The sequence below is a fragment of the Mixophyes fleayi genome, chromosome 1 (genome assembly GCF_038048845.1).
Source record: "Mixophyes fleayi isolate aMixFle1 chromosome 1, aMixFle1.hap1, whole genome shotgun sequence".
Taxonomy (NCBI): Eukaryota; Metazoa; Chordata; class Amphibia; order Anura; family Limnodynastidae; genus Mixophyes; species Mixophyes fleayi.
This window is the reverse complement of record NC_134402.1, coordinates 89343104-89357746: the sequence shown is the minus strand read 5'-3', so window position 1 is coordinate 89357746 and position 14643 is coordinate 89343104. Positions and strand designations below refer to the sequence as shown.

Below are 14643 nucleotides of genomic sequence, written 5' to 3'. Positions count from 1 at the left end.
ATACCGGAAGTGACGGAGGGCCTGTTACCGGAAGTGATGTCATATCGCTTTGTCCGGCCGGATCTCTGGATAATGTCACTTACAGGTGTTTGTGCTTTGTGGGACCATATAAACTGGACATTTGGACTAACATACTATACTACATACCCCGAATCCTCTTGAAAAAGTCGAGTGACGAAACGCGTTGAGGGGGACAAGGCGTTTTCTGTTTCTTTCCGTGGATTACCATATCTACCTCGGCCAGGTGGTTTTGAGAGATCCGTGATTACCATCAGGAAAGACTGCAGATAAGCCTATATATGTTATATATTATGTACGGGCGCATTTTATATATATCAATTATTTTATCTTTGTAATAATAATTTTTTTATGGATCAATTTGATATGAGCTTATGTTGGTACCCAGTTTTGAGGAATTGTTGGTAGCCTTATTTGGCATACTACACCATAATAGTTCTGCTCTGAGTCCATAGTGATCTGAATTTCTGGAGCCATAAGGACTGGACATCAAGGATTCTATATAGGATGTTGGGAATCTAATTACAGATAAGCTGTTTATTATTCGTTTTTTGGTACGAGGCCAATTCACTTGTTTGTCACACTGAGAAGACTAATTGTTGGTCATTTAATACACTATGCGTGGCGCTTCTCTTCTTTTGTCTTTTATATATATATATATATATATATATACATATATATTTATTTACATATTTAACTCATTTATTTTTACTTACTTCATGGGAGCCTCCTAGTGAGATTGAGGCTCCCATGTATGATTGGGCTGCCCCAATCATATCTAGAGGGCTGTACTAGGGGGGGGGGGAGAGGAAGTAGGACAATCTGACACCCTGGCCCTCAGTTATTTGCTGCTACAGGGCTCCCTTAGACTATGGGAGGAGCCCTGTAGCACTGTTCAGAATCAAGTTTTAATGAATGACACGGCCGCATTGAGTGTCATGTGATGCAGCCTTCTCTGTGCTCGGCAGTATTCTGTATATGCGGACCGGAACCGCATTTATCAACAGGTGGAGGGAGCTGCGGCCCAAACAGGTACCAGACCGAGGGGCCAGATGCCCCCCTGCCCCGTGGCCCAGCCCGCCCCTGAATAAGTTTACTAGGAACTAGTGACAACTCTTGTCCCAATCTTTAAAACGAAAATACTAAATAAGAACGAGGGTATTGTATGTCAGCTTGACTTCTGTCGTGAGTAAATTATTTAAAGGAGTTCCGAGACATTGTGTTTATGAAAATAATTGAATAACACAGTGTTAATGTTATACCAGTCCATGAGACAGAATTGTAGAGCAGCTCTGGATATGATGGCAGTTTATTAAAATATATATTTCCCTTTCATTCCTCAATGGCAGCCTTTACTATGGGTTAGCTTCTGTTTTGTTCAGTTAGAAACAGGTCAAACAATAATGCCCCCTTAGAGAGAGTATGTAAGACAGCTCCTCCTTTTCATCCATGTCTTTTTCTATCCTTAGCTACACAGGTCAATAGGGAGTTTGTTATTTTGGACTTAGGATTGTTATGCTACTACCTATAGGAGCAGCCGAGGCAATATATAACCTGTTTGAAAAATTGCGCCTCCAAGCGCTGGAGCAGGTCTGTGCATGCACGTGCACCGTGTCATCACTGGGAACCAGGCAAGCACTCGGAACTGCTATAAAGAGTGTTCCCTGTCTAAATGGAGAAGTGCTGTGCATCATCACTTACAATTAAGTAACCTCATGTCGTTCAGTAAAATGGAGCCTGAGCTCAATCCAAATCGCTGAAGAACCCTCCAGGTAAGCACCGAAATTTGGGGTGTTTTACAAACATATATGCAAGGCATTTTTTAGTTAGTTAGTAATAGTATTGGCATTATCAGCACTCTTGTAGAGCCTGGATAAAGCAAAAAGGAAAACCCAACTCAAAGGATTTATGCAGCTTGTGAAAAAATGTTTATGGCAGAATTTGAAGGAGTGTTTTGTATTATGAGCAATTCCCAAAATCAAGGAAAAGTTCAGCCTCCTGGGCAATTTAAGGAGCATATAGCATGAATGAAGGAATCATTTGTACCTAAAGAAGATTTGCAAACATTTAGGGAGTTAAAAGTTCTCTAACAAGTTTAGATATGGAAGATAGATTCTCTCAGTCAGAATGGTATTCTCCAGGAATATTGGAACATTCTTCCACTGGTAAATCAGGAGTAATTAAAGAAACACCTAGGCTTTTTAATTTGGATAATGTGAAAATATGGGGTCCTTTAAGGGATCCAACGTACAGGAAAGCAGAAAAATATTTGAAAAAGATTCATACTTCATCTGGAACCACATTAAATTCAGGAGTAACTATGGCCTTAGTAGCCAGAGCCTCAAGGTTATGGGGAGAAAATTTCAGACATCCAGAGAATAGTGAAAAGATGTAATCTAATAAAAAGTGTGGAAATTATGCAAAATGGTGTAGAATTTCACTGTGACGCATCTCTGGATAATACTGCTTTTTTGTGCAAGAGTTATGGCATCTGTAGCAGTGGTAAGGAGAGCTTTTTTGTTAAATTCTTGGCAGCGAAAGACCGGTCAAAGAATTGTCTGGCTAAACTTTCATTTGAAGGAGTTCTTCTTTTTGGAAAAAAATTTGATTCTATAATACTGTATATAAATTGTCAAGTGGAAAATCAAACAGATTGCTACAAGATTGCATAACTATAAATTGTACATCTTCATCCTCTCATCAGCAGTTTAAGGAGGCAATGAGTTACAAGTCAGGAAGGCAATATTTCAGGCAAAATTTCTATACTGCACATAGGCAGTATTTTGGCTACTCAGACCTAAAGATGAAATAATAAACCAAAGGTCACAACAATGACTAATGTCAGGAGCAGACTGTCACATGCCTGACACTAAATCTCACATACCTGGGTCTGGTGCCCTTCTTCCCTCCCTGTGTCAGGTGTCGGTAGGAAACTCCTTCTCCTCCGGTACCGCTGATATTATGATGATGGTGGGTGCCATCTTTGAAAACCCTGCATGCCCATCTTATATATAATATTGGTACCCATTCTATTAGATGCTGCCTCCCCACCCTACAGAGTGTCCTGGTTATTCCATTTATGCGATTGAGTTCCAGGATATTCGCTATGTTGTGTATTCCACATCATTCTTGCTTGAAAGCTTTGACCTGCTAGTCACTTCCATTACCTGCTCAAGGGCTATAGCAGGGGTATAGCAGCTAAGCCCATACCCGGTGAATGCCTACCCCTCATTAGACTCCTCATTGCACCTCCGCAGCAAGTAGTGTCAAAAAACCTACAAACTTTGTGTACTCTGTTGCACATTATCAAACTCCCACACTTTCCGTACTCACCTGTACCCTCTGCATTTTGCCTACAGTGCCAAACACCTCAGTGTATTCCGGTGGGACAGCCTCTCTTTGTATGGGTTCCATACATCTTCGTGTATGTTTCCCCATAGAAATCCCAAATTCTCGCACCTACCGAAATAATCCCAGGTAAGACTTATGGTTTTGTCTACCCACTCTTTTCTCTGAAACACAAATTTTTGAAGAAGTGGGATAGCAAGCTTCAATAAGACTCCATTAGACCCTCCATTTTACATGCAGGTGCAGGATTCTCTGTTGTAAAAAAGAAAGACGGGAGTCTTCCAGTGTGATTGACTATCAGGACCTCAATTCTGTCACCATTAAAAATTATTATCTATTCCCTTTGATCCCTGAACTGTTCAATTGTGTCAAGGAATCCACCATCTTCTTTAAACTGGCAATAAAGTAAAACCACCTTTACTACCTGTGACAGCTGCTATGAATACTTGGTTATGCCATTTGGCTTATACAATAGACCTGCCATTTTTCAAAGCTTCATCAATGAGATACGAAAGGGATATGCTTTATCTTTGTGTCATGGTGTATCTGCATGATATCCTAATTTAATTCAAAGATCTGGCTTCTCATTGTATTCATCTGGTGGATGTACTCTCCCACCTTCCGAAACACTAGCTATTCTGTGAGCTCGAGAAGTGTCTTTATTAATGCGATCAGTTAACATTCTTGGTGTACATTGTTTCTGGATTAGGTCTTTTAATGGACCTGGAAAAGGTACGAGCAGTGTTAGACTATGCCATACTGTCTGTATTTAAAGTGATTTCTTGGCTTCAGCAATTACCATCGGCAATTTATTCAAGGGTATTTCACCTTGGTGACTCCAATAATTGCACTCACTCGAAAGAATGCTGACGCCAATCTAAGGCATTCCATGTCCTCAAACAAGCCTTTTCCTCTGCTCCAGTGCTCGACACTTCTCAACTATTTTTAGAGTTAGACGCATCCACTGTTGGAGTATGAGCAACTTTTACCAAATGTCTTCTACTACATGCCTGTCCTATATATAATAATGACTCCTGTAATATCGGATGCTGCCCAACTACCCCCCTTTACCTCTATAGTATTTAAGGCACCATTTTTAGCAAAATGGTGCCAGAAGATTAAGCTTTGTCCAAGTCCTGATTCCCTCCTAAGTTTCCTGCATACTCCATCCCTGTGCCTTTCTGTGTCTTGGTTACTCCATTCACTCCAGTATGTGCTGGTTATTTCATCCATGCAAGTGTGCTCTGGTTATTCCATCCCCGCCTGAGTGTCCTGGTTATTCCATCTATGCCAGTGAGTACCGGGCTATTTGCTATCTTGTGTAATCCACATAATTCTTGCTTGATTTCTTCCACTTGCCAGTTTTGTCCGATACCTGCATAGAGGGCTGCCAACTGTGGGGGATAGCAGCTATGCCCATACCCCCCTGCGGGGGTCCCTGATGAATACCTACCCCTTGTTAGTGTCTGTGTCTCCGCAGCCGGTAGTATCAAATCGGTCGGGCTATTCAATCAAGAGAGTTTATGTGTGTTTCCTAATACAGGCCTCAATGACCCAATAAGATTAGTGGGTATTGGACATTATAAAAAGGGAATACAGTATAGAATTCAGTCGTCATCCCAAAGGAAGTTTCTTTCCTTTGTCAGAAACTCCATCAAGCAGAATAGAGATGGAGGTGTCATACAAAGTTCGTAAAGTCTTTTGAAGATCAAGGCAATTTCTCAGGTTTTCCCAAATCAAGAAGGGGGGGATTTCATTTCAGACCATTACATTTCAAGAAAATTTCAGGAGCCTTTCACATGGTTTTTGGATTTCAGAAGACTCAACAAGTTTGTACACATTTTTGGATGGAATCAGTGAATTATATTGTAAAAGCAAACAGCAAAGAGGACTTTATGACAACCATAGACCTTCAGGATGCTTACTTTTATGTTCATGTAGCTATACAGCACAGAACATTTCTCAGTTTCTGGATAATGGGGCATCATTTATAGTTTAGATGCATACTGTTTGGGCTGGTGACAACCTGAAAACTATCACCAAGGTATCGTTACATTGATAGCAGAATTAAGGAAACAAGAAGTCACGATATAGCCATATCTGGATGACATTCTTGTTGTTGGAGAGTCATAACGAATAATCAGCCTCAGAACAGCCCAGATAATAAGTTTTTTACCACACCATACATGGGTGTTGAACAAGAAAGAGTAATCTTGTACCAGCACAACAGATTACATTTCTGGGAGTCCAGATAGACACCATAAGAAAAGAATATCATTGTCAGAAAAAAGATTGTTCAAAATTGTTCATCTGGCAAGGTAAGTACAGACTCATTATCATATGAAAATAAGGAAAGGGCTGTGGCAATTGGGAATGTAGTTCTCAGCAATAGGATTAATACCGTGGGCAAGTTCGCACATGAGAGATCTCATACTAGAGTGTCAGGATTCACTAGGATGACTGGGATCCTTCTGTTCTGCCTGGGATTGATGGTACTTCACCCAGAGGCGCAGAATCTAACAAAGTGGAAAGTTTTCACCAGAGGTTCCCGCAAGGGAATTTGGGCTTGGCAGCTTCCACCCTGCAGGTCGCGGCCCTCTAGTGGAGTTCCCAGTAAGCAGCGATAGTAAACTGAGTACAGAGGAGAATGTAGGCAATAGATAGATACAAATGAGTAGGAGTATTGAGTGATGCTCAGTGATAGTCCACAGAGACATAATAGGTGATTTGCAGCAGCACACTTAAAGAGATGGTAGTGATGATCTACAGTAGTTACCACTAATGAGTGGAGCAGTTAAAGGTGATTTTCAGTAGTGCACTGGGAGAGAAGGTTGCGATGATCTGCAGTAGTCACCACTAACGAGTGGAGCAGGTAATAGGTGATTTGCAGCAGCACAATTGGAGAGAAGGTAGCGATGATCTGCAGTAGTTACCACTGATGAGTGGAGCAGGTAATAGGTGAGTTGCAGCAATACACTTAGAGAGATGGTAGCGATGATCTGCAGTAGTTACCACTAACGAGTGGAGCAGGTAATAGGTGATTGCAGCAGCAGAGTGCATAAGCTGCTTCCACGCCAGGAGTCTGACGAGAAGAACCAGCACTGAGCACATAAATCTCTTAGAATCAAGAGTGATTTGGAAAGCAATCCAATATTTCCCGTGTCTTTTGCAGGGAAGACATCTAAGAGTGCAGTAAGACAACAGAACCAAGATGCCTTTCATAAATCATCAGGTAGGAACCAGAAACAGAGCAATGATGACAGAAACAATAAGATTTTTTGGGGGGGAAGAAAATAATGTAAAGGCACTCAGCATTTCATGTAGCAGACAAAATGAACATACCAGCCAACTGTCCCAGTCGCACACAAATCCATCTAGGGGAGTAAAGTCTAAATCAGAATGTATTTCATATATTATTAAACAAGTTTGGGCTTCCAGATATAGACATATACATAATTGCAACAAACCCCAATGCAAAAGTACCCAGATTCCTGTATTGACATAGAGTTCCAGGGACAGAAGGAATAGATGCTCTAGCACAGCCTGGATGCTCCAACTGGTATACCTCTTCCCTCCATTTTATTCTCAATCTTCATGTTGTGAGGAACATTAAAAAGTAAAAAGCAGAAGTAATAGCTATTCTTCCATTTTGGCCAAGGCATTCTTTGTTTCCAATGGGAAATGTTCAGAGAAAGTCGATGGCCTCTACCACTCCAAGCGAATTTACTAAATCAAGATCCAGTTCTACATCTAAATTTAAAACATCTAGCTTTGACAGCTTGGAGATTGAGTGGGAAATGCTGAGAATCTGTGAACAGTACACTCCTGCAAGCTAGGAAAAAGAATCATTCCATTATTTACTATAGAATCAGGAAAAGTATTCTGGTGTGAGTTCATAGCTAAGCCAGTCTTTCATGCCACGGTGGGTGATGTATGGGATATTTTTTTCCCAATTATTATCATTATCATTATGTTTTCCTTTAACCCTTGAAAGAACTATTGTTTTGAGAGAATTAATTAAGCATTTTTAGAGGGCACTGTCTGTGACTTTCTTCTGACATTATCTTTACTAGTCAAAGGAGTATTTCTGCCATACTAGTACTAAGATGCTTCAACTCAACAGAATATAATCCATGATACCAGCAGTAAAACCATGTACTGAGATTTCATTACAAAATCAATCAAATTAATATTGTATATGCTGTCATCACACCAGGTGAATACACACTCAAGTAAAGGGAAAGAAGGCACTACAGAATTCTATTACCTTGCAAACCAGCTACTGCCACACAATATTGTATGACAGCTTTTTTGCTCTCTGATTACTTTTCTTAAAGCATCAGAGATTTATTTTTAGATAGTATTTTGCGCATGGATGTTGATCTCCCACCCATATTTTGCCGCTTGTTCTACCAATTGTGCCAATAGTATTGATTTGACATTTTTGCAATGAAATGTATTGAAATCAGCAACATCTTCTACTTTAACTATGCGGTTTTATATAATATTGTTTAACGATGAGAAATATTCAACTTAGTAAAGATTAGTATTAAATAATAGTTTAACTAATACTCTGATTGCTTTTCTCAGAGTATTATAAACTTATTTTAGATAATGTTTTGTGCTGTGTGTGTGTGTATGTGTATGTGTATGTGTGTGTGTGTGTGTGTGTGTGTGTGTGTCTGAGTGCTCTATCACATGCTCTACCATGTCTGCCACACAATATTTATTTGAACAATTTGACATGTTTGCAATGAAATGAATTGAAATAAACAATAACTTCAAATTTGTTTTGCTCTGCCACTGAAATGGTCAAAACAGTTTTTAATGTGAAAATATTTTCATTTTCACAGTACTAATCATCACTGATTAATAACTAATCAATAATAGTTCAACAAGCAGTATTCTTGACTTAAATAACTTTTTTTTCTTTTCTCAGAATATCATACATTTATTTTAGTTAGTATTTTGCTCAAGTTATGTATTGCTGCTGTCTTAACACTGCTATATAGGTATTATTTAAGTTAAATATTACAGTCTGTTTGAAAAATACAAAAAAAGTCAGAAATACCAGAGTAGCTAAGAGTCGCCACACCACTGGTACCTCTCTTCATGTCAAGTAGTAGTACACCCCTCTTCTGTACCTTGCCAAACAGAAAGAGGGCTAGATCTCTGATCTATAACTTCTTAGTTTTAACTACAGGGTTGTGATTCCAATTATATTAATTAATAATATATAAATATTATTATATTATGCAGGGCCGGACTGGGAGTAAAAATCAGCCCTGGCATTTCAAGCATACAGGCCCATCTCTGTTGATGAGCAGGACAAAATCGTGTGCCTCTGTGCAGCAGCGGCACCGTCAGGGGCGTGGCCACATTATGTTGGGGGTGTGGTCAACATGGGGCATTGATACATACATTATAATAAAACATTACATTTATCAGGCCCTCCCCATCATGCCACCCCTCCACCCCAGAAACACATTACAACACCCCCAGCCCACTGTACTTATCTATGCTTCTGATGCTGCTGACATCCTTAAGAGTGGGAACTTCCTGTAGAGTGAGCAGGGAAGCTCTTAGTCTCACAAGATTAATAAATTCATGAGACTTAGAGCTCCTCGGCTTCCTCTGCAGGCTGTGTCCTATCCAGGGACTGGGAGTAGCTATCCGCTCCCTCCTGCTAACTAGAGCTGGATTAAGGCTCAGAGGCCCTAGGCACTTAAGACAGGGGGCTCCTATGATGTAATATAGTTATTAGACACATTTTCAACAAATACACAGGCAATACTGTGAGCACTACTGTTAGGTCCACACAGTTCTGCCTTCACAAGCAGTACAATGTGAAGTAGGACATACCTCCCAACTGTCTTTGCAGTCAGACCAAATCCTGACTAAGCGGGACAGTCACCCACCAAATTCAGGACAGTTGGCAGACTGTCCTGGTCTCTCCTACCTGTCTTGTCATTGTCACCACTTGTGGCTGCTGGTGTCTTTAGATCAGTTGCTGCTTGTCTGGATCCTGGAATGTTGGAGGCCCTATTAGGAAAAAATAATGGGTACATGAAATTTAGAAAACTCCAACCAGCACTGGTGTTAAATCAATATAGCACCCACGTTTTAAATTTAGGCCTCACTCCAGCCCCAACATTAAAATAATAGTATTCACATTTGATAAATACATCTATTTCCCTCCAACTAGCCCTGACATTAAATAGTATATACATTTAATAAATATACCTATTTCCCTACAACCAGCCCCAAACATTAAATTAATAGTATTCCCATTTAATAAGTTAACCTATTTCGCTCCCTCCAAACAACCCCAGCAAGAAATTAAATAGCATTTACGTTTAATAAAAATAACTTTTATTAATTATTTAATTTCCCACAACCATCTCAGGCATTAAATAATTCATAATCACATTCAATAAATACACCTCATTTTCCCCAAACAGCCCCAAATTCACTTAATAGCACACATTATAGTCATATACTGCCCCCCACACACATTATAGTCATATACTGTCCCCCACACACATTATAGTCATATACTGTCCCCCCACACACATTATAGTCATATACTGTCCCCCCACACACATTATAGCCATATACTGTCCCCCACACACATTACAGTCATATACTGTCCCCCCCCCACACACATTGGCCATTTTTATTGTCCCCCTCCTACAGTCATTTTCACTCACCCCCCTACCCCTGCAGACATTGTCACTCACCTCCCCCTTTCCCCTGCATACATTGTCACTCACCCCCCCTTTCCCCTGCATACATTGTCATTCACCCCCCTTTCCCATGCATACATTGTCACTCACCCCCCCTTTCCCATGCATACATTGTCACTCACTCCCCCCCCCTTCCTTTAGCGTTAAACTCCGTTTATTTACTCACACATCGTGGATTAAAATCTCTTTCCCCCTGGGAGGAAGTCCAGGACATTCATCACACCTGGTAAGGAACCGTATTATATTATTTCTTTCTGCATGTTGTCACATTGGAGCACATTACATACTGTCACAGTGGATCTTTCTGGCATGGGGACTATTGTCATTGTGGGACATACTGGCACTGTGGTGCATTCTGCATAATGGTATTGTGGGACAAGCTGGTGCTGGGAAACATTACTACATAATGACACTGAAGGGATCTGGAGTTTTTTAAATTGCAATTTTTCATAAGTTTCATTGGCTGGGTAAAACAGCAGCTACACCAGGCAAATTACTCCCATAACTCTTGGCAATGTCTTCTTTTTCTCGAAGAACAATTGTGCACTGCAAAAATGTTGGCACCCATTCTTGACTTTGCCCTAGGCCCAATGTTGTCCAAAACCATTCCTGGCTGCAGGTGTACACAGGGAGAGTGATGTTGGGCTTTGGGTGCTTCTTGGGGCCCTTCTAGGCTGCCCTCCCGCAGTCTGCTCAAGCAGCTTTGGTGAAAGGAGGAGTGTTACCAATATTGATCCATGCAGATACTTGGCTCCATATATTCTGGTGCAAATAGGTCTAGAGCCCAATCAGTCCTCATCATGACCACCAGCCCGCCATTGGAGGCCTGGGGACTTTGTACCCATCCCAAACTCTCTCTGCTCCTCTGGGTGTACATAAGTATTTTAAGAAGCCTGACGTGGATTGTTAATGTTCTTTATATATGGTGAATTTGCATGTTTGAGCTGCAATATTCTTGTTTTACAAACAGCTCTTATGCATCACCCAGCTAAACACCTCTAATTATCTCTTCTTTGTAACAGCTTGGGGGAAGCTGTCCATGTTAAAGATACAACGTACCAGACAGATGATAAAATACTATATAATTATGCTCAGCAGAAAGAAACTTCCTATTTTACAGATCTTTGCCTGAAAACAATCCCTTTGGAACTTGGACATTCAATAAATAATTATTTTTAGCTTAAGACAACACTTGTATTCTGTCCCCATGGTAAGGGTTTCTAGGTAAATATAATAGGTGGTGTTTAGTAGCAATTTGTTGCTAACCATCTTTAGTCTCATTGTGAAAATGGCTTTGATATTGTCATGCTCTGATGTGATAAAAATTACATCTGTTATTTTCAAATCTTAATTTCTGTCCAAGCGCATAGCAATAAACGCGTAAATGTAGTCCTAAGATAAAATATTTAATGCTAGGAATGGTTGTGCGAAATGGATGTATTAAACGTAAATTCTATTAATTTATTGCTGGGGCTGTTTAGAGGGAGGGTAATAGGTTTATTTATTAAATGGGAATACTATTAATTTAATGTTGGGGTTGGTTGGAGGAAAATAGATCTATTTATCAAATGTGAGCACTATTACTTTAATGTTGAGGCTGGAGAGAGGCCTAATAATTAAATGTGGGTGCTGTTGATTTAATGGCAGGGATGGTTGGTGTTTCTAAATGTACCCATTATTTTTTCCAAATAGGGCCCTCAACATTCCAGGATCCAGACAAGCCGCAACTAAAGAAACCAGCAGCCACAGGTGGAAAAGTGACAACAACAGGTAGGACAGTCTGTCAAATGATCTGAGTCTAGTGCAGGCTTGGCTAACCTGTGGTACACCAGGTGTTGTGAAACTATAAGTCCCAGCATACCCTTCCAGCAATAAGCTGCTATTTATTGGCAAAGCATGCTGGGGCTTGTAGTTTTACAACACCTGGAGTGCCACAGGTTAGCCAATCCTGGTCTAGTGGGACAATCATGATTTTTGGTGACTGTTCTGCCCAATCTAAGGGGCAGGTCAAGACTGTGTATTCTTTATACACACACTGCATTCTTTAGATGCTGCACTAAGGTGCTAGCTGTCCTTTGTGGACTGACCACTCCCCCTCTAGTGTCTGGCCCCGCCTCTATGATGGCTGACCGCACCCCCTTTGGTGGGCCCATAGTGTTCCATTCCCTGGTGGGCCCTTCATGCCCCAGTCCGACACTGGCAGTACCTGTCACTATCCCCTGGACGGATTACAAAGAAAAACAGTGCACCAACTTACCGAAGGCTCCTAGGCGGCTGCGCAATGTGACGTCATCGCGCGGCCGCGCGGAAGTTTAAAAAAAAAAAAGAGAAAAAATTGCGGGACTGGAAGTGCAGGGACCGGACCCGCCCATACAGCCATCGGCCCTTCTGGCAAATGACAGAAGTGCCAGATGGCCGATCCGGCCCTGTATTTATGTATCCCTTAAAGTTATTTTCAGTCTCATTGCTGTCTGCTGTAGATTCAGAGTGCTCAAGGTTATGGACCTGCTTCCACCTTCTATCCAACACAAAATGAAAGCTGATACAAGGAGGGAGTGGTATACATACTCATTGTAGAGGCAGACACTCACTAGATCCCAACACCAAGGTAAAGTGATGTTGTGCCTCGCTTTCAGATCCAACGTGAGCAGAAAATTCCAAGTCAATCTCTATCTAGGTAAAACTCGGAATTGTGTGATTCAACAGAATCCAAAATGTTCATCTCTGACTAGGACGTTGGAAAAAGTATGCACATGGTAACAGAACTGGTTGAAGGATAGAAGACAATGTGTAGTAATATATGAAACATAATCATACAGGGTTAAAGTTCATAGTGGTGTACCTCACTGATGAGTATTAAGCCCTATGCTGGTTAAAATTTTTAATAATGATCTTGTATATGGTCTATGAAGTAAGGTGCTCATTATTGGTGATGATACTAAGCTGTGTAGGGTAATTTATTAACTGGCACAAAAATATTTAGGAAAAATGGCAAATTGTTCTGCAGTGTGGATGAATGTTCTGTTTTAGCTTTATGTTTGTTCTGCACCTTGCCTATTATGTCTTACGTACTATTCTTCATTTCTTTGTTTTATTACATTTATGCTTCTTGAATGTTCTGTATGGTACTATGGAATTTTGAGGTACCTTATGAATAAATAATAAAAAAAATTATGATAATACATTAAATGTAAGGATTAAATTGTAAAAATAGTTTAGACATCTGTACTTTGGAAAAAAAGGAGCCTAATACATGACCCAATCAATATGTACATATATATTCAATGATTTGTCTAACAATTTACTAGTACCAAGGACCATGTAGCGGATATGGGGTCATCAATTGCGAATCAAAGAAAAAAGGTATGACCATGAGCACTGGAAGAGATTTTTTACTGTAAGAGTGGTTAAGCTGTGGAATTCCTTACCACATACCAAATTTACAAAATAAATAAAATGGATTGAAAGCCTTTATAACAAGAAATGGTAGCTGTCGCTATAATTAGTAGTGGACATTATGAGACTGATAAATCCAGTAACTTTTTCCTATAGCCTATTTTGGGCCAGGATGTTTTTTTTTCCCCTGTAAGGCTCAATCAACAACTGTCACACTGAGAGTTTTCTTTTGCCTTCCTGTAGTTCAATAAAATTAGAAATAAGTCATTATTATTAATACTATAACGAGATCATCATACCTGTATATTATCAGTGTTTTCTATTTCTTCATGTATTCTCAGCATCATGGAGCATGAAACAACACAAGCAATGGCTCTTATATCGGGTTGCTCATTCAGACATGTAGAAAGAAGTGAAATGCCTTTGGAAACCTATAAAATACACACAAATGTTATGATAGTTTTAATCCACTATTATAAATCCCATAGTAGTTGATTTTACATTAACTTTTACCTAAATGCCCTTATCAAGCGTTATCTTGCCTAATAAATAAAGACACTTGACACTTGTTTGGCGAAGAAAGGTCACAAAATTTTACTGAAAATAAATTAAAGTGGTGGCAACTAAAAAGCACAACCTATCAGCTACCAGCCATTCCAACACCAAAATTGTGGCAGCCAAAATTGTACTCAGACACAGTGGAGTCCCATTCTCCTTGTTTGGCTCAGTAATTGGGACCCGCTTGGAAAGGCAGTACCCCTTAACTCCCAAAGAGGGAGTATTGTTAACAATGAACTTCCCTTTTAAGGCCACCACATGAATGTGTCATTTATGGCTACCGATTGGCATGCTTTTCTGCCACCAAGAGAGCTTTGAAAGAAATTTACTGATTAAACAACAAGTAAGCAGGAAGATCAAATTAAGGGATAGGGTGGGCGTGGAAATTTCCAGTGGCAAGAGAGAGAAACCAGCCAGAGAAACCAGGGGCAAATGTATCAAGCTACAGCTTTTGAAAATCAGCGATATTCTGTGATTTTTTTGTATGAAAGGGCAAACTGGTCGCTAACTGCAAGAAATTAACATTTTACAAAGCGTCATTTTCACAATCTCAACATTTCCAATGGTAAAAATGCAA

General features: G+C 40.1%; 1 protein-coding gene across 2 annotated transcripts in view; it reads right to left on the bottom strand.

The window, feature by feature from the left end:
- Positions 1 to 14643, bottom strand: part of LOC142139997 (putative ATP-dependent RNA helicase DDX60) — a 382899-nt gene that overhangs the window by 297224 nt on the left and 71032 nt on the right. For both annotated transcript variants that reach the window (XM_075197859.1, XM_075197866.1), the window contains exon 8: positions 13808 to 13939. In XM_075197859.1, coding sequence (XP_075053960.1) covers positions 13808 to 13939 — 132 coding nt within the window. The remainder of the gene's footprint in view (positions 1 to 13807; positions 13940 to 14643) is intronic.